The sequence below is a fragment of the Meriones unguiculatus genome, chromosome 3 (genome assembly GCF_030254825.1).
Source record: "Meriones unguiculatus strain TT.TT164.6M chromosome 3, Bangor_MerUng_6.1, whole genome shotgun sequence".
Taxonomy (NCBI): Eukaryota; Metazoa; Chordata; class Mammalia; order Rodentia; family Muridae; genus Meriones; species Meriones unguiculatus.
The window spans coordinates 91,659,787-91,678,970 of record NC_083351.1 but is presented as its reverse complement, the minus strand read 5'-3'; the positions used below and the strand labels follow the sequence as shown (position 1 = coordinate 91,678,970).

The following is a 19,184-nucleotide window of genomic DNA, read 5'->3' as shown; positions in this document are numbered from 1 at the left end:
TTAGGGAGGCAAAGGCAGGTGGATCACTGTGAGTTTGAGACCAGCCTGGTCTACAAAGGGCCAAAGCAAGTCTACATCAGTAAAGGCTACACAGAGAAAACCCATTTCAAAAAACAAATAGAAAGCCCTTTCCTCTTCCAGTTACTTTCAGTCATGGTGTTTATGATAGAAACCCTAAGACAGCCATATGCTGAAATGAGTGTGTCATCTCTGAAACCCTCAGTTTAACCTTCTGTCTGTAGGTATGAGAAACATGAGAGCATCATTAACAGAAGATGGCTACGGGTACAATGAGCTCCAAAACTTCAAGGCCCTTGTCTCAAACTCTTCTGACAGGAATGGGTTTGTGAGCTCACCACAGAGTAAGGAAACACTACTGAAAACAATCAACTGCTAACAAGCTTCCTAAAACAGGAGTTTTGCTTCCTTCTTGGTTTCTGCTGGCCACTGTCCTGGGCTCTGTCACGGCACTCTCCACTCCATTCTAGCAAATGTGTATACTCTAAACCAAGAAACATTAAAGATTAAAATGAAGCCCAGTCGGTTTTATCGGGGTGTGTCATGGATGTGCAAGTCGGCAAAGCATAGGTCAGCTTGAGACAGAACCTACCTCTGCACAGGTTAGGCAATTTATATTACCCAAAGGAACCCATTCTTCTGACAAAAGGGGGAACTGACCTGTAAAAAGGCTATTTTTTTTTAACCTTTTCTGGCCATCTTGAATTGCATGTTATCAATATGGTTAACCCCACACCCGAGAAAACAGCTATTAAGTTTCCTGAGTATACTCTCTGTCTTTTCTTAACTTTTGTACGCTACCCTAGACTTAGAAGAGCTGGGAGGCCAGCATTACGCTCCCCGCCATCATCTCGAAGCGCCGCTGTCAACCTGCAGTCCAAGCAAGAGCGCCAGCAAGGAGAGCAAAGGAAAGCATCTCTCCGAGTTGAGATCCCACCCGATAAGGAAGGCCCTTCTGACGTCCCCGGCGCACGCCGGGAGGACGGCGCGAGAGGCTGACGTCACGAACGCGTCCGGCGTGCGGACGCGCGTGCTTGGCTGAGCGTCGGGCTCCCAGAGGGCCGCGCGCGTCCACTTCCGCCGGCGGCTCGGGTCCCGGAAGCGGTGGTCAGCAAATCCGGCGAATCCCGCAGCGCCGGGTGTGGGTGGCGGGAGCATGCGGGGCGGCCGGCGGCCCGCGCGAGGCGCGTTGGTTTCCCCGCGGCGGCGGCGGCGGCGCGCGACGGCTCTCCCGTGAGCGGCGGCCGGCGGCGCTCGGCCCGCAGGCGGCGGCGCCATGTGGAGCGGCCGCAGCTCCTTCACCAGCTTGGTGGTGGGCGTGTTCGTGGTGTACGTGGTGCACACCTGCTGGGTCATGTACGGTATCGTCTACACCCGTCCGTGCTCGGGCGACTCCAACTGCATCCAGCCCTATCTGGCCCGGCGGCCCAAGCTGCAGGTGAGCGTCGGGGGCCCCTGAGAGGGCGCCTCCCGGCCAGGTGCGACCCTCCCTTCTGGCACTGGTCAGAGACGGGATACAGGCTCCAAGTGTTGCCCCCTACCACAGATGTCACTGTCCACCGTTCGGGTTAAGTGGCATTGAGAGCTGGAGCTTCTCTGTTCTCTGCTGCCCTCTTGATACCCCTTGGTGCCCTGCTCTGCCCCGATTATAACTGAGGTCGAGTTGTCCTACACGTTTGCTAATGGGACCCCGATAGACACTACCATGAGATCTCCATCCATATGCATCATGCTGCTAGCTCTGCCCTCTTAATCACCTGTGTCACTTCCTGGTTTTAGTGGGGATTCACAACGGGTCAACTCCACACTTAGGTTCTTTCTACACAGTAATGTCACACAGGACTTTTCTGACCAAGCCCAAGCTCACCCGCTGGGAGGTAGCCCTCAGATTGCCTGCCCTCTCCCAGTAGAGGTATGTTTTCTGTCAGGGCCTTTTGGCTTTACATTCTTGCTCACTCTTTCCAGCTGAGTGTTTACACCACCACACGGTCCAGCCTTGGTGCAGAGAACAATGTGGACCTGGTCCTGAACGTGGAAGACTTTGATGTGGAGTCCAAATTTGAAAGGTGTGGATGTGGGACAGATTGCCAGGAATGGGCTCCACACGTCATTGGTAGCAATGTGTAGAGAGCGAGGACATCCTAGAGAAGCACTCCCATCTAGGATGTGTGTAGACAGTCAAGCTGAAGGTAACAGGTGATGAGTTTGTCACTTAGAAAGTGGCTTTTACTGCTGTCTGATGGCAGTGTGGTTTGTCACAGCTCATGTAGTCTCCCAAGGAGTGGTACATTCCACCTAGTAAAAGTAGCTCACCTGTTACTTATACGGGGGCAAAATGGGATGGTGGAAGGAACTGTGCTGAAAGCCATAATTAAGCGGCCTTTGACATTAGAATAGATCATCAGTGCTCAACTACGTATAGTAACTTTCGAGGATTGGCGGTGATTTAGCACTTGACATATGATTTTGACTTGTAGAAGTTCAAGTAAAAAGTTTAAAATGACTTGCTCAGTAAGTCAGGGTCCTATTATGCTGCCCAACAGACATCAAACTCACTACTCAGCCAGCCTTCAGCTCCCACCCAGTCACCATTGCCCAGGCCTGTTAACCCGTGGCCTTAGGATAGTTACTGACTGCCTGTTCCAAGCCTCCTGAAATGGAGGTAGAAAGTGCTGCCACTGTTGACTAGTTTTACAGCAGTAAACACTGCCTCCTGCTCATTGGACTTGTGCCAGTTGTCCAGGACAGAGTGACATGTTTGCTCTGGAGCCTGGGGGAAGCTGTAGAAGCACGAGTGCTCCTGGAATAGCGCTTCCTGAGCTCCACTGCAGTTTGCACCCGCCAGAAACCCCACATAGAGCATCATGTGGAGTCAGCAGCTGTGTGTTCAGAGTCCCTCTCAGTTCCTTATTAGACACAGCTCTTTTTAGGCGCTTTAGAGGAGCCCATGTTCTGCATGCTACACTTTGTAGCAGTTGCCACCATGGCTTTTAAAACAAGTTGTGTCCCTTCTGAGGCTCCTGGGAATGGCTGTACTTTTTATAGTGCTTGAGACACCGTTGTGCTCTGAGGCCAGTAAAGTCACAGGCAGGTGGATTTCATTTTTAGTAATTGTGAACAAAATTAAATTGTGTAAATCTAAAGAGATGATTAGCTGCCATATGTATACAAACAGTGTTAGCCAGAATGCTGGTGCATACTGTTAATCCCAGCTACTTGGAAAACTGGAGCAGGAGGAACTTGAGTTTGAGGGCTATCTGGGCTACATAATAAACATGGAACTTAATATGTGCATGTTAAAATGACTGTTCTGTTTTAGGACAGTTAATGTTTCTGTACCAAAGAAAACAAGAAACAATGGGACGCTGTATGCATATATTTTCCTGCATCATGCTGGGATTCTGCCCTGGCACGATGGGAAACAGGTACACCTGGTCAGCCCTCTGACTACCTACATGATCCCTAAACCAGAAGAAATTAACCTCCTCACTGGGGAGTCTGCCACGCAGGTAAGGGTCTTAGCAGATCACTGTAACAAGCTCGTGTCTCTTGTGTGCATGTCTTACAATGGCAGCATAAAGGAATTTGAACACTGATGTATACTTAATTGTCTTTCATGCAAATAACGTCCATGGATTTAAGATAAACCCCATCAGATTAGTGATGAGCACTCTAAGAGACTGCCTCTCCGTCTCTAGGCCTCCTGCATCTTTGGGTGAGGATGTATGTCTTCCTGGTAGGGCAGTTATTCTCCAGAGCTCACCTGTACTTTCAGATGAGAGCCATCACATGTGCACAAGCATGTGCATGCACACACACACTGTAGGACTGCATGACTGGGCGTTTCTTTTTATGCTTATAATTCAAAGTTATAGGAAGGGCATAGGTACTGTATTTTATAGAGAACTGTGGAAAGAAAGATTGACTCACAAAAGTGGCTATTCAACCAAGCAAGATGGCTCACTCCTCCTATCATAGTACTTGAGGCTGAGATACGAGTATTGCCATAAGTTCCAGACCAGTCTGAACTATAGACTGAGACTGTTACAGGCAAGTTAATCATTCACGGGCTCATGGCATAAAACAAGAAATAGCCAATGTCTGGGTCTGTATTAAGAAGAACATAAGACATATCACACACAAAACAAGAATAATGGCAATTTTGCAGGAAGCAGCCATAGTCTAGGGGTTAGGAGCAGATTTTTAAATCCTCTTCCTGTTTGTTTTCCCCTGCTGTGTGTCCTTGGGGGCAGGTTGGGGAGGGTTCCAGGAGGGCAGTGTGGGGAGCTGGCTGGTGTCTTTTGTGTGATGAGTATGGAACCATTAAACAGGCTGCTGATTTGCCTGGAGTTTTCTCCTAGTTAAGTTTTATCTAGAATCAACGCCTGCTCCTGTGCATCTCCTTTTAAGACCACTCTTTGTTCATTTGTATCAGGTTTGGTGTTGTCTCTGGGTAGTCTTTCCCCAGCCCACAGGGATGCAGGATTGCTGTAGCAGTTCCCCAGGTCCTGATCCCTCAGCACTGTCTCCTCAAGATCTCATAGAACATGTTGGGATGGGGGAGGATGTGGTCTGGGACTGACAGCCCAAGATCACTAGGACCCCACAAGGAGGCCTCCTTTCCCACTTTTGTCAGTCTAGGGAGCCAGTGGGTTCTCAGGTGGAGGCCCTGAGCACCCAGTTGCCCCAGGCTGATCCCAGGTAGTGTAGCCTCCATTTCTGTTCTTTATAGCAGCAGATAGAAGCAGAGAAGAAACCATCAAATGCCCTGGATGAACCCGTCTCTCACTGGCGACCCAGGTTGACGCTGAATGTGATGGTGGATGACTTTGTCTTTGATGGTTCTTCCCTGCCTGCAGATGTGCATCGGTATATGAAGATGTAAGTGTCAGGAGGAACCCAGGGAGGGGAGCTACTCCTAGAACTGACAGCAGAGCAGGCATCAGTAGTGGGTGACCCCAAATAGAAAATGCCATTCCTGAGTTCTAGACCCTGCCTGTATTTGGAGCTGCCCTGTCATAGACCCCATCCAATTCCTTACCACTGGAGGTTGTGATGATCAAGGTGGCTCACAAGATTGAGAGAAAGTAAAATTCCAGCTGGTGCATCTTGGCCTCTAATCTGTGAATAGTGGCCCACCTGGGCTGAAACTGGGTTAACTGTGACTGCTCTGTGCCCTAAGGCTTTGTCCTGTCATTGTGCTATCTGGGCTATGAAATGTGGGGTTTTGTAGCTGGACTCAAAAGATGACTCAGTGGTTAAGAGCACTATTTCCTCTTTCATTTGACTGGGCTTCAGTTCCCACAACTCCAAACCCCAATTCCAAAGGATCTGATACCTTCACACTAACGCACATAAAATAAAATTAATTATTTAAAAGAAAAGATTTTTGTCTCTAGGTTGTGACATAGATATTCTTTGCCATTCTTAGTTAAGCGTACCTGTATCGTGTTCAACCCAGTGTTGCAATCCCTCAGTGTGCCATCATGGTGTAGTGTAGCTTTCCCACCACCCCCTTAGAAGGCAGATGTGTGGGTCTTCCTACTATGGCAGTAACTGTTAATGGGCTGTTACGGTCTCCTGCTTCTGTGTGGAAAATCCTTCTTCTGAGATTCCAGTAGCCAAGATGCAGCCAGTAGCGAGCGATGCTAGGTGGATGCTCCTCGTTTGTCGACATACTTAGTGACCTGCGGGGACCGGCCGCTGACACTGACTCTAGCCTGTTGTGCCTCTAACCCCCAGGATTCAGCTTGGGAAGACAGTGCACTACCTCCCCATCCTGTTCATCGACCAGCTGAGCAACCGGGTGAAAGACCTGATGGTGAGCCATGCCCTCCTTGTCTTTCTCTGGACACAGCACAGAACTTCTCTCTGAGTGGGGAGTGTTGCCTCTTAGGTGGTAGTCCCACAGAGCTCCCTCAGAAAGGCCTGCGTGCCTGCTTCTGGTATGTGAGGCCTGTGATGCTTCACGGTTTCTTGCACACCTTGTCCTTAGGGATAGTCCTGCTATGGGACCAGAGTTTCATATTTGAACCAAGCATGAGAGGGAGCCACAACTCTTAGGATAGCCATGGGCAGTGCTAAGGTCCTGTAGAGCTGAAATGGCTATTCTGGTGTCCTTGTTACAGGCAATAAAGATGCTGTTTTTCCAGAGAGACCAAGGGTGTTTTGAGAGTACAAGATCATGGGTGAATTTTGGCTTTGCATTGTAAAGAGAGTGAAAGTGGCTAACACTGCATCGAGTGCCATGCTAAGTATTTCATGTTCGTTGTAATAGTTGCTGCCAGGAGCTGTGTCACTGTTCTCTAACAATGATATAATTTGGGACAGGAAACGAAAGCTCTGACTGGGTTCACAAGTGAGCACCTGTGTCTCTCTCTCACTTTTTGTTAGTGAGTGCTCCCTAACAGCCACCCTAGATCTCCTCTTGAGCAGAAGCCAAGGCTTAGAGAGCTGAGAGCTCTCCATAGGAACCTCCTCAGGCCCTGTCCTAGGCTCTGATTCTGGCTGTGGCTCAGGATGACAGGCTCCCACAGTCCCTAATACCAAGTCCTCTTCTTTCCTCAGTGTCATCTGCACCTAGATAGCCTGTGGGTTAGAAACAGTGCAGTCTCTAGTAAGGAGGTCTGACTGACTTCTGGCCTCCTCCTCCTCCTCCGACTTTCTTTCTTCTTGTTTGAAGCTGGGACACTGGGTTCTGTGAAACGTACCAGCTGTACTTAGTATATCCCAGGCTGTCTGAACATACGAGGCCTAGTTTCCTACAAGCAGTTGGGAAATTGTGTCCAGTGACTGTATTTTTGTAGCTGGGTATCCATGGATGCTGTAGGCCAACATCTGTAGATTGTGCATTCTAGTTGTCCTTCTTGGTGGACAACTACAAGCTGTAGCCCTTACAAGCTACAGTACCAAAAGTGAGCATGTAGGCAACTAGCTTTGCTGTGATAGCTATTTTGGTATTTTTGCTTTGTCTCATGTGAGCCATTTCTCAAAGGAATGTTATCTTTAGGGGACAGCCTAGCCTGCTAGAGTCCAGCCAATAGGCTGTCTGATGGCCTTACAGTGGTATGCCAGGACAAGTCTAGCCACTTAAGGTATGTTCAGAAGCCTTTGCTGCCTGCAGTGAGGCATCTGTGTTGTGAGAGCCCCACTACCTAGCTGTCAAGTCCGAGGCCTGGTAGCTGCTTAGCCCTAACACAGTTCAGGTTGCCAGCTTCATGTGTGGCCATCATGCCTTTGACAGCAGTGGTGTTCATGGCAGGAGGTCGGGGCAGGAAGATTAGATGAGGTGTTCCAAATCATGACATGTGACACTAGTGCACATGTCCTGCACCATCAGCATGGCCACATTTCACGTGTAGGGTGTGGGGTCAAATGCTCTCTCTTCATTGTTCACCTGAGAGCCTGAGGCAGGCCCTTGTGTACAGCCTCCACTCCTCTAGGGCAGGGCAGGGCACCTCAGCCAGGCATGCTCACCCTTCCTTGGCTCAGCTAATAAGCTGATCAGTTTCTAGCCATGGCTAGTTGTGAGCCTGTCTCCCAGTTGTCAGGGCTTGTGCAGCTTGGAAGAATGTTGGACACACATGGAACAGGGTGTTACTTAAAACAGTGAGCTCATAGGTATAGTTAAAAGTAATACATAGAATTGAGCTGGTGAATAGGAAGAAAGGTGCTCAGAGCTGTCAATGGGTGGTTCAGTAGAAACCTGTCCTGCTCAGATTTGAGACAGTAGCTGGCAGAGCTAACATCCTGTGGGGAAGGCTCAGTCTGAACATGAAAGGCCCTAGGATGAGGAATGAGCCTTGCATCAGACCCTGACCCTTGCAAGGCCCACTGGGGCTAGCATGGAGCTGCAGAAGGTTGTGCAGGGATCTGCCATGGTATCAAGGTCTACTGGGATATGGTGCATGGCTGCAGGCTGTTCTCAAGTTAGCCTGAGTCCTGTCCATGTTTGATGGCCCTCCCTCACCTATGGATTTCTTGGTGGCAGATGATAAACCGCTCCACCACTGAGCTGCCGCTCACTGTATCCTATGACAAGATCTCACTGGGGCGGCTGCGCTTCTGGATCCACATGCAGGATGCCGTGTACTCCCTGCAGCAGTTCGGTGGGTGGCCTTGGGCCCTGGGCCAGGGTGGGATGTGGTGTTTGATGAATCCAAGCCATGTATGTTGTGGTTGTTTGTCCAATAGCGCGCGCACACACACACACACATACACACACTCATTCACTCACTCACTGTCTGCTATACTTCCTGCTAGCGGTCATTTATGGGTTTGTATTTGGTCTTATGGCCAAGAGGTTTGCAGTGGTTCAGTTCCTTTTATCTCTTAGAATGTGACCTTAGGAGTTAGCTGAAAAAATGGCTTTATTCAGAACACAATATTTTAAATGCCACAAGTTGTGTTGAGTTTTGCTCCAGAGAAAATTCTGCATTCAGAAGAATATTTGTGATGTTGAAATGGCTCTTCTTGAATTATGTGCTTTTCTTGCAGGGTTTTCAGAAAAAGACGCAGATGAAGTGAAGGGAATTTTTGTAGACACCAACTTATATCTCTTAGCGTTGACCTTCTTTGTTGCAGCCTTTCATGTGAGCTGTCCCCTGGGTTCTTGTTGTAGGGACTAGGACAGACATTGGGGTGGCTCCTCAGGCACTGGCATATAGTTGCGGTTGACCTGGGTTCTGCACAGCCTCCAGCCCCTATTGTTCCTTGTCCACATGCCAGCGCCCCTAGAACTTACCCCTAGCAGACTCGATCTAGGAAAGTGAGCAGTCCTGTGTGTATCATGTGTCACGTGTAGAACACAGAGGTACTAGAGATCTCTCTGACTCTACTGTCCTGGGAACAGTCAGGGTGCAAGGTACGGAGGCATGGGGTATAATGGAGCTTCTGGGTACCAGTTACCCCAAAGCAAACTTTACTGTCTTTCAGGGTGACTGTAAGAAGTCACAAAGTGAGTGACTGGTATGTTAGAAGTAATGGGGTCAGACCTAGATTGGGGTCCTGGTTGGCCACGCCCCAAGGTTATCTCCCTGGGATTTGGGTCAAAGATGTATGTTTGAAAACTGCCCCATTAATATCACCCTCCAAGTTCCAAAATTGTGGCCTCGGAACATGTGTATGAATGGGTTTAGTAATGAATATGTCTTGTTGAACCTGAGGTTTGGGCCTAATGTACTTGCAGATTGCCTGGTCATTGAAAGTGATGTAAGTGATTAGTGTGTGCTGTTCTATATATTCTTTATAGCTTCTTTTTGATTTCCTGGCATTTAAAAATGACATCAGTTTCTGGAAGAAAAAGAAGAGCATGATTGGAATGTCAACCAAAGCAGGTAGGGCCCAGGAACCTGGCCAAAGCCTCACTGAGAAGTGTTGTAGTAAATTTTAAAAAAAGAGTGTTGGGCTATATATTGTTTATTATTATTTGACCTATGATTATAACGGCAGTATTATCTAACGCGCTATCAAAAATAATAAGACACATGCACCTGTTAGGTTTTATAATTGCCTTATTTACCTTGGGCCAGGCAGATATTTATACCTACATTGTCGGAATCACCTCTCCATCCATCTCCCAGCTATCACCCAATGTCATCCTCCTTAACCATCCTACAATCTAATACATCCTTGCTTTTGTTCTTCATCTGGACCTGTTCATGCCATCACTAGAGTCCTTCCTCCCAGCCCCATGTGGTTTCTTCTCCAGGCTAACCCAGCCAGGTGTTCTCCTTCTTCCTTCCTATCTGTTCATCTCTCCTGATTCTCATGGTATTTTCCCATCCTCAAAAGCCAGGGAACATTAGCCACACCCTACCCCATTCTGCCCTGCCCAGGTATAGGCCATTTAATGAACCAATCATATATAATGTTTGAGGCAGGTTTAAACAAACAAGGATAGGGTATCTGGCAGGCAGTAATCAGATCTTGAGGGCCAGTAATTAGCATTAGACTAGCCTCCAATAGAGAAGCTTGCTCTTCATCAATAGTCCCAGATTTGTGCTTGGCTGTAGAGATGCCTCTTTAGTCAAGCAGCATAACCCCAAGCTCTGTCTAAGCAATCTCAGCAGCCATTGAGCATCTCTGAATCCCATTGAGGCTATAGGCCATGGGGCACAGACCTTCTGCATGAAGGTGTGGAGTTGGCCTGCCTATCAAGGCACAAGGTACATGGGCCTGTTGGGCAGGTTAGTTGTTCATAGATTCCAAGATAGTATCAGACCTTCTGTCTACCATCTCCCTCATGGCTTCACAAAAGGGTGCCCCAGGGTCTGGTCCCTAGCCTTAGGAGTCTGGCTGCTGGCTTTAGAGTAAGTTTTCATAATAAATCCATAGTACTTGGAGCAGCGTTCTCATTAGTGAGACCTGGCTTTACAGAATCATTTCACTATACAAGATCCAGTGTGATGGTTTTACTGTGTAAAAGAGGCAGTTGCTGGTAGATAGAATTGTGATGGTGACAGGCTTTTGAGGTCAGTGTAGTTTCAAGTGTAAGGGATAGAATGGGAAGCTACTCTAGCAAGAGTTGGATTTCACTGTCAGGGTCAGCCCCAGTGAGTATACAGCACAAAACTGCCAAGGAAGCCCTTTAGTGTCTGTCACCAGGCACCTATGGAGGAGATGCCTCCTGCTGAATCTGGTAACTGTGGCCTTGACCAGACTGTCTTCAGAGCCCAGCCTATGAACAAAAGCACAGCTTTATAAAAAGAAAAAAGCCATAGGTGGGACAAAACAGGAGAATGTAGGGTAAGCAAGCCCTCTACCTGGGCAGCCAACCCAGCATCTGTGCTCATTTGTGTCTGTGACTGTCACCATATCTGGTACTGCTTAGACCATGCCCTCTACCTTCTGCTCCATGCTGTGGCCTCTGGTGATTTATTTACAGTGCTTTTTAAGAGATGCACTATTGTCTGCTATCCCTTTAGTCTCCCCTGGTCCTAGGCATAAAAGCCAGGGTCTGGACTCTTAAGTACCGACTCTATTGTGAGCTCCACCTCCAGCCCAGCTGCTTTTCCTTAGTTGACATGGCAGACCAGAAGAGCTGCCTTGGGTGGGTGGGGTATAGGTTCACAGGTGGTTGGAGGTGTGTGCAAGGAATGGATGCTTCATGCCCTCACCAACTTGTGTGCTCATGTTCCCAGTGCTCTGGCGTTGCTTCAGTACTGTGGTCATCTTCCTCTTCCTGCTGGATGAACAGACAAGTCTGCTGGTACTGATCCCTGCAGGTGTTGGGGCTGCCATTGAGGTGAGTCCTAGGCACAATTCTGGGTCAGGATGACTGGGGTTGCTGTGAGGTCTGTGAACTTCAGCACTTGCTCAGCTGCTCTAAGTCATGAAACAAGAGGCACTCTACGGACCTACAGTCCTCTTGAAACAGGTTCAGGGAGGCAGCTCTCTGAGAGTACGTCTTGAGACAGTAGATCCCACTGGGCATAACAGTTGGAATGAAACAAGTTGATGTAGTATTGGAGAAGCTTCTGGTTTGACAGAAGTTTGGAATTAACAGCCATGTGAACTGTGGTTAATGCCACTTAACACCTATGACCTAGTGCTGCTGTGAGTTGCTTGTGGAAAGGAGCCATAGGAGCATGGTCTGGAAGGCTCCAAGCAGGGTCCAGACCTAGAAGTATAGTTCTCAGAGTTGGTTCTGTAGAGTTCTGGCACTTGTGGATGCTTGTTGAGAGATGGGCTTCATTGACACTGGAGCTCCATGCACAATAAGGTGACTGGCACAGTGACAGCATGAAAATCCATCTCAGAGGCAATGTGCTAGACCTGACCTAATTCAGGCACAAGATTGCAGTGAGGATGTTGAGGAGGCCATGGATCCCTGGTAAGTCCAGGAAAAGACTTCCACCCCAGAGGAAGACTGGCTTGGTTTAAGGAAGGCATGAGTACTGGTTTCCTTGTGTTTTACCAGTGACTGTACATTCCACCTAGTAGACAGCAATGAGTGGGTACAGAGCCTTCCCATTCCACAAATGGCTATGAGAAGTAGAAGGAAGAGAAACAATGACTAACAGGACTAGAGGTGATGGCCGCCAGTCTTGTCCTTCACACAGTCTAGCTCCTTATCCTACATTTTAGAATTAAATGTATGTTTCCTTTTCACCCTTCAGCTTTGGAAAGTGAAGAAGGCATTGAAAATGACAGTGGCCTGGACGGGCCTGAGACCTGTGTTTCAGGTGAGACCTGTGATAACAGCTCCATATACAACTTTTCCTGAGCAGACTCACCGGGCTGTCATTTCTTAGTTGCCTCCAAGTTAGTGCTGAACCTTGTGGAGGCACTTTACCCTGTATCTGTCTGTCTCAGGCACTGAGGTACAGGTATCAGGTACAGAGCTCCCCAGCACACAAGTACATGCATGTACAGGTGCCCCCGGATGGGGGCCTCCTCACACAGCCTGGCTTTGCAGCTCTTGGCTGGGCAAGCCCGCTGATAGAGCTCAGGTCAGCTTTCTAATTAGTTGCCAATTCTTTCTTCACCTGATTCATCAGGAGACTAGGCTGTCTCAGTAGAAGCAAAGGGCCAGGAGTGGCTAGTGCCTAGCCCAGAGGCCGCATGCAGCCAGTGTTGGCCCTGAGGGTAGTACAGTAGGTAGGACCCTACACCATTTATTGCTACAGTTCGAGCTTTGCTGTGCTGATACTAATGCCTGCCTATGTATGTCTAGTAATGTCAGCTGACATTGTATTAATCTTACAACAGTTTGGCACCCACAGTGAATCTGAGAGGAAAACTGAGAAGTATGATGCCCAGGTAAGCTGTTGGGAACTCCATGACACCATAAAGTATTGAGCCCTTGCTGTAATTTGGGGGAACCTGTCCTGGGAATGTGATGGAGCCAGCCTGAAAAGCAGTCCTGAAAGTGAACAAATAGATGTACCATCTTTCCAGGGAAGGAAAGTGCTCTCAAGCCACTGGTTCCCAGTTTGTCACCGGGACAGATCATTTCTGCCAGCCACCTGGCTTCTCTGTTCATTCATACAGAGGCCACAGGAATCCCTCTGGTGTCTAGGCCCTAGTAGCTTCCCATTGCTGCTGGAGAATGAGACATGTTGGGTTTAATAGGATGTCTGTGCAGGATGGTTTTTATGTTCAGTTCAGAGCTCAGCTATTTGCAGTTCAGATTTTAGTGAGATGATAACAAATCTCAAACCAGAGTAAATACAGGCCCTGTGGTGCACTTGCAACCTGGGCCCGTGACCTGGAGTCTTCCGTGGTTTTTCCTGGCTGAATTTGCCACCCTGATGCCAGCAGCATGTTTGATGCATCGGGGGTGATGCATCACAGTCACTGCTGCCCGTGGTGTGCGTTCAGGTTCTTGTTTTGGGGTCTTGACAAAAATTCCATGGCCACTAGACATGATTGTGCTATTACCTGAGACATTATTGGGATTCTGCTTTTTTTTTTTTTTTTTTTTTTTTTTTTTGCTTGCTCTTGTCATAAGTTAGATGATGTATCTGCTGAGGTGTTCGTTGGTTGAGATATTTAACTGGAAGCTGCCTCTGTCCCTTGCAGGCCATGAAGTACTTGTCTTACTTGCTCTACCCTCTCTGTGTCGGGGGTGCTGTCTACTCACTCCTGAATATCAAGTATAAGAGGTGGGTGCTGCAGAGTTCATACCCTCAGGTCCTCAGCTGAAACACTGAGCATGGTTTCTGAGTACAGGCCACGTCCACCTGGGAGACTGCCCTCCCGCCTTGGGCTGCCAGGAACTGGGGCGCCTTCTCAGATGCAGGCCAGGATCTGCTTCTGCTGCTCTAAAAGTCAGTCCTAGGCCTTCATCCCCTCTGGGTTGTGAAGAGAACAGGAACCACTGACATGCCCTTATGCATCTCCGTTACTTATGAAGGTTGCAGGAACCACCTGGTAGACATAGGCACATAAGCCTTCCATCTGGGAAGTGCAAGCTTTCCATTATTTCTTCACTGACTTTGAATACAGAGATTGGACAGAGTTTGAAAGAGGAAAAAACTAACCCTGTGCTGCTGGTGCTTTGCTCTTTGGTGTCTGAAGGACTAAGAGAAGGCTCGGGACCCTGTGTCAGGTGGAGAGATGTGGACAGTGTGTTTCTGGAGTTAGGCTGAAATTAGGATGGGTGGGCAGCATGGCCCTAGGTAGATAGGATCACAGGGTTGCATGCTGTATATGGGCTCCTATCTCACTGAAGTCCTGGGAATGAAATCTGTTCATTCAGAGTGGTGCTTGCTTCCATAGTGGGCTATCTGCAGGGTGCCTGAGTGCTTGGGTGTCACATGGTTTTTCAGGAGGGTGCTTTTCCTTCACTTTAACATTCAGCAACATGTCCTTGGCCTCTGACAGTCACAACTCCTTTACTTCTGTTTCAGTTGGTACTCCTGGCTCATCAACAGCTTTGTGAATGGTGAGTACACGCATCTCCTTCTTGGTGACAGTATTTACAGTAGGTGCTTTTTCTTTCCTCTCCATCACTTGGTGGGACAGGTTTCTAGGATGAAAAGCTAGTTAGTTCCTCACCTTTAGCACTCACAGTGCCCAGCACTGTGTTGCCTCAGCACCAAACAAGCCTGCTCCCAAGCTTGAATATCCACTCCAGTCTGTTTCCTTCCCTGAAAACAGGCAACACCAGCATTCAGAGCCCATCTGATGTCTCATTCCGTAGAGTTACCCAGAATACCAGGCCCAGATTATGGCAAGTTAGCCTTTGTGAACAAGCTGGGAGACGGGTTGATGTCCTGCTGCTCTGTGTGTGGTTCAGAGCACGTGGCCTCTGTGTACTGTGTGTGTCCCATGACTAAGTATCAAAGAGTTGGATTCTCATGTGTTGGGGTGCCAGTAAGCAGCAGTAAAGTCAGGAAGCCTCCCAATAAGCTGGATGGCCATGCTTCTAGGTATGAGTCCCATTCTTAACCCTGGCATCTTACTCAGGGTGCCAACCCTGGTGCCAAGCACTTGCTTGATCCTCAGGGATAAAAGTTAACAGCAATCAGTAAAAAGTGTGCTGTTTTTCTGATTTGTCCTTGACTCCTGTTGAGTTTATTAGCCAGGAAGCTGTATACTGTGAGAAGGCCAGCTGAGGTCTTTTGGAAGCCGGTGTCTCAGTGTGCAGAGCCCCAGCAGAATGCGTGTTTGGCTCTTTCTCGTGGATGTTTTGTTTTCACAGGTGTCTATGCCTTTGGCTTCCTCTTCATGTTGCCCCAGCTCTTTGTCAATTACAAGGTAAGCCAAGGTGTGTCTGCTAAGGCAATACCCTATCTTCTCTATGTTGCCTCTGCCTGACCTGTGGTGTCTTTCTTGTTTCAGATGAAGTCAGTGGCACACCTGCCCTGGAAGGCCTTCACCTACAAGGTAAGCAGCAGGACTGTGCCAGGAGTAGCTGAAAGACCCCTTGTAGGGTTACCTACACACAGAGATACACAGTACTTTTGGTCCTGCCCATTTTGTTGAAAAACTAAGACATTTTTTCAAATTCTGAAGAACCACAAACTCCGTAGTATGCAGGTTCTCATAGTCATGTTAAGGAAGAGTTCTGAATAAAAGGCCATGTTCCTTTTTGGCAATACTGTCAAAATGCATATATGCTTTGGCTCAGTCACTGGGTGTTTGAGACCAGAGCCATTGTCTTCCCAGCAGTGCCTAGAACCCTTCATACAGGGTTGGATAGACTTGAGCTGATAGGAAGCAGTTTCACTTCTCTAAGGAACCAGCCCCAGTGCTGCTCTGCTCATGTTTCCCAGCTGTCTTCTTGGCTCCCAGCACAGAAAGCTACAGATCTTTGTGGTGGAGCGGATCACATGCCCTAGAAACCCGCTGTTCTGCTGGTGCTGCTCTGGTGTCTCTGCACTAGATCCTCACTCACTGTTGTGAATGTCACAGTCACAGGTCCCACCGTCTACTGAGGGGCAGCTCTCTGACTTGGCTTATAAAAAGTAGGACTCCAGCTTTGTGGTAGTTTCACTGCTCCATCTGCTTTTGCAGGCTTTTAACACCTTCATTGATGATGTCTTTGCCTTCATCATTACTATGCCCACGTCCCACCGGCTGGCCTGTTTCAGAGATGACGTGGTGTTCCTGGTCTACCTTTACCAGCGATGGTGAGTGTGTACATGCAGCACTTCCTGAGCTGTAGAGCCCTGCACCCGGCTCGTTTTAGACAGATTTAGCAGGTGGGTGGCTCTTCTCTGTTGCCCAGAATACGTTCCGGCTATATCTTCTGGTAACACAGCACAGGATTGTTCCCCATGCAGCTGTTGTGTGCCACTTTTGAATGTCTGGCAAATAGGCCTCCAGCGTGGGCTGGGGTGCTGGTCTTCTCTCAGGCTGCATGCACTACAGGTGGAAGTCACTGACTCCCTCAGGCTGCACCCAACGGCAGTACCTACCAGCTAGCCACCAGGGCCTTGCACCAACAGCACTGCAAAGCTCCCAGCTCAGCTAAGGAAGAGCCTCTAGGGAATAATACTAAACCGCAAATGCTTGCCTAGCCTACCTTTCCCCCTCTATACTGGCATTTAGTCTTTCCTTTGTGCATACGTAGCCCTTGCCTGTGGGCTGGGGGGTAGGGGGAGGGCTGGGGATTTGTGGGAACAAGCCTTAAAACCAATAGAGGGTCAGTCTTCCCATCTCCTCTGACCCAGAGTTTGAGTTCATGTTCAGGAAAGGACTTCTGTATGAAGTGTTGCCACCTTACCTCCCATCTTTCAGTAGCTGGCATTGGAGGTCGTATCATTCCCCCACCCCTGCCACCCATCCCCATATGATGACAGTACCTTCCTCTAGCTTCCCAGGCTGTGGCCATCCAGTGCAGGATGAGCATGTCTTCCCAAAGCTACTTCAGGTACTTGCAGATGTTCCTGAGCCAGGATTGTTTGTCCATGCACTTGTGTGTCTGAAAGGACTGTTGTCATAGGAACACAGTAGCACACCCATGTGCTGAATGATGTCTGATTCCTAGGTTTTCACAACCATACTTGCTTTCCCTGATAGACCTGAAGGTAGAAGTGAGCTTGTGGAAACTCGGCTACTAATATATGTGGTACAAGTTTTTGTGCGAGTCCTATTTCAAGCCAACAGGGCCCCTTGAAGCAGTTCCAAGTATCTATGCAGAGACACAGCCTCAGGGCTTTTGATGGGATATGAGTTTGTTTAAAGCTGAGGTCTGGTTGTCTCATTATTTGTGGGGCACCAAGGAGAACAGTGGGCACTGCATTCCTCCTTGCCTTGGTGTCTTCATAAAAGCAGGGCTATGTTCCTAGGATGGGAGGTCTCAGGATTGAAGAGCATAAACACTATGGGCAGAGTGCTCAAAGCCAGGAAAGAAACTACAACTACTACTTTGGTAACTGCCTGGATAACTTTTCAGTTCCCCACAGCGAGGCCTTTCCAGGTCCCACCCTACTGCAGAGCTGCTGTCCTCCTCAGGTTGGCCAAGCCCGCATTTTCCAACCATGCAGGCTTCGGCACATGAGATGGGAGGCAGGCCCAGGGCCTGTGAAGGTCGTCCCAGGTGTTGAGGTGGCCCAGATACTGGAGGATGTTTTCAGAGGAGCTATGTTCTTCTCTTGAGAGCAGTAAGGACTTGTCTTGCTAATAGTCATCCATCCCTACCATTGCAGGCTTTACCCTGTGGATAAGAGCAGGGTCAATGAATTTGGGGAGTCTTATGAAGAGCAGCCCAAGCGGAAGCCCCACCCAGACTGAGCATCTCGGCCCAGGCCCCCCGGGCGGCACCACACAGCACACTTGGGCCATGAGTATTTCTGGGGGCTTTGGGAAATTCCTAGATACCACATCTTCTGCGTTGCCAAATCCCTCTGAGCGTTTCTCAGTATCCCTGAGCACCCTCTCTTCTCGTGTTTGGAAGGAACTGTAGCACTTAACCATATACCCGACATGAACTTGGGTCTAGATGATGGTGCCAGCGGGCAGTCACCCAGAGGTAGCTCTCAGTACATGAGTGTCCCATGGCAGCCAGTGGACACCTGAGCACACAAGGGTAGAGAGGGTGATGGATTTCCATGTCAGCTTGTCCAAGTGCTCCTTATGTGGATTTCACACAATAGAAAGTTGTTCTGTATGGACTCTGGGATCAAATGGCTCTTTTTCCCTTTTGTTTAAAATTTGATTGTTTTAAGCTTAATGTATGTATGTTTCTATTTTAAAATAAATTTCTTTGGCTGTGACATTTTTCTTATCCTATAATATCAAAAATATTGCAGATGTTTTAAGTCAAACCCTTCTCATAGATCAACACAAAAGATAGATTTGTTTCTGCATTGAAAGGAGCAAATTCCCAGGCTATTTCACACAAATGTCCTAGGAGCTCGTGTAGTCATTTAAAGACTGGACATAGTTGCCACCATTGAGGTTGGTTATATTTTTAGGAGAAATGCCTTAGAGAGAAGTAGGCTGCAAAGAAGTGCTTCCAAAGGAAAGTGGAATGTGTGGGAACCATTGGTAAAGCAAGCTCTGGTGCCAGGTGACATTGGGCTTGGCTGCAGGTTTGTGGGTAGTTGAACACAACAGCATTCTTCCTGGAGTGTCAGGCTCTTCTCTGGAGTTGGTCACCTGGATGGCAACTCTTAAGTGGACACATTCATCCTTAGCTATGCCTTCATAGATGAGATACAATTCTGGCATGATAAACTGAAATCCAAGTCTCATTGTCAACCTGATTCAGTGATTTCAAAGACAAACATTTGTTTCAAATAGTCCCTTTAGCATTATCAATTAAAATGCTAATACAGATATGCAGCCTCAGACAAGTATAGTGAATGACAGAGACCCAAGGATCTTCAAAGTACCCCCAACACAGCTGTGCAAGGCACATGGCATTTAGAGGTTCATTACACCTGGGTCCTAGAGCAGGAGGTGGTCTTGAAGCCGAGTTGGAGACCTCACCAGGCAGAGCACAAGTCTAAAGCCATGGCATCTGGGGCATAGGAATTTGTGTATCCCAGGCATGGGGTGAGGGTTACCTGTAATAGTTACTCGTTCAGTGAGCACTGAGGAAATAGAAGGCTCTGTACACCAGTATTAGAACACTTCTCCTACCCTGAGGAACACGCCACAGCCCTGGCTCCAACAACTGCTTCAGCAATGGCACCTTCTGCGAGACACAACCATGGAAGGGCCCTAGGCTGCTACATAAAATCAGCTTTTACTCCATGGCTCAGAACAAG

General features: G+C 48.4%; 1 protein-coding gene across 2 annotated transcripts; it reads left to right on the top strand.

The window, feature by feature from the left end:
* Positions 1–1,061: 1,061 nt before the first annotated feature.
* Clptm1l (CLPTM1 like) lies at positions 1,062–18,185 on the top strand. Of its 2 annotated transcripts, none has more exons than XM_021631402.2 (17): positions 1,062–1,456; positions 1,984–2,084; positions 3,338–3,527; positions 4,751–4,899; positions 5,761–5,839; positions 8,009–8,126; positions 8,515–8,609; positions 9,269–9,353; positions 11,160–11,263; positions 12,138–12,203; positions 12,730–12,780; positions 13,543–13,625; positions 14,373–14,407; positions 15,167–15,222; positions 15,307–15,351; positions 15,982–16,097; positions 17,619–18,185. In XM_021631402.2, exons 1-17 carry the CDS (start codon positions 1,295–1,297, stop codon positions 17,701–17,703), a joined length of 1,620 nt encoding a protein of 539 aa, XP_021487077.1. In that variant the 5' UTR covers positions 1,062–1,294; the 3' UTR covers positions 17,704–18,185. The 2 variants fall into 2 exon arrangements, with proteins under 2 accessions (XP_021487077.1, XP_021487078.1); XM_021631403.2 differs by having other exon boundaries at positions 1,091–1,456; positions 4,754–4,899.
* Positions 18,186–19,184: the final 999 nt, after the last annotated feature.

Excerpts from the sequence above, each read along its gene's own strand:
- Clptm1l (XM_021631402.2), top strand. The coding sequence starts at position 1,295 with ATGTGGAGCGGCCGCAGCTCCTTCACCAGCTTGGTGGTGGGCGTGTTC. Across the intron at positions 8,610-9,268 it reads TCTTTGTTGCAGCCTTTCAT|CTTCTTTTTGATTTCCTGGC; the intron begins GTGAGCTGTCCC and ends TATTCTTTATAG. Across the intron at positions 12,204-12,729 it reads GCCTGAGACCTGTGTTTCAG|TTTGGCACCCACAGTGAATC; the intron begins GTGAGACCTGTG and ends ATCTTACAACAG.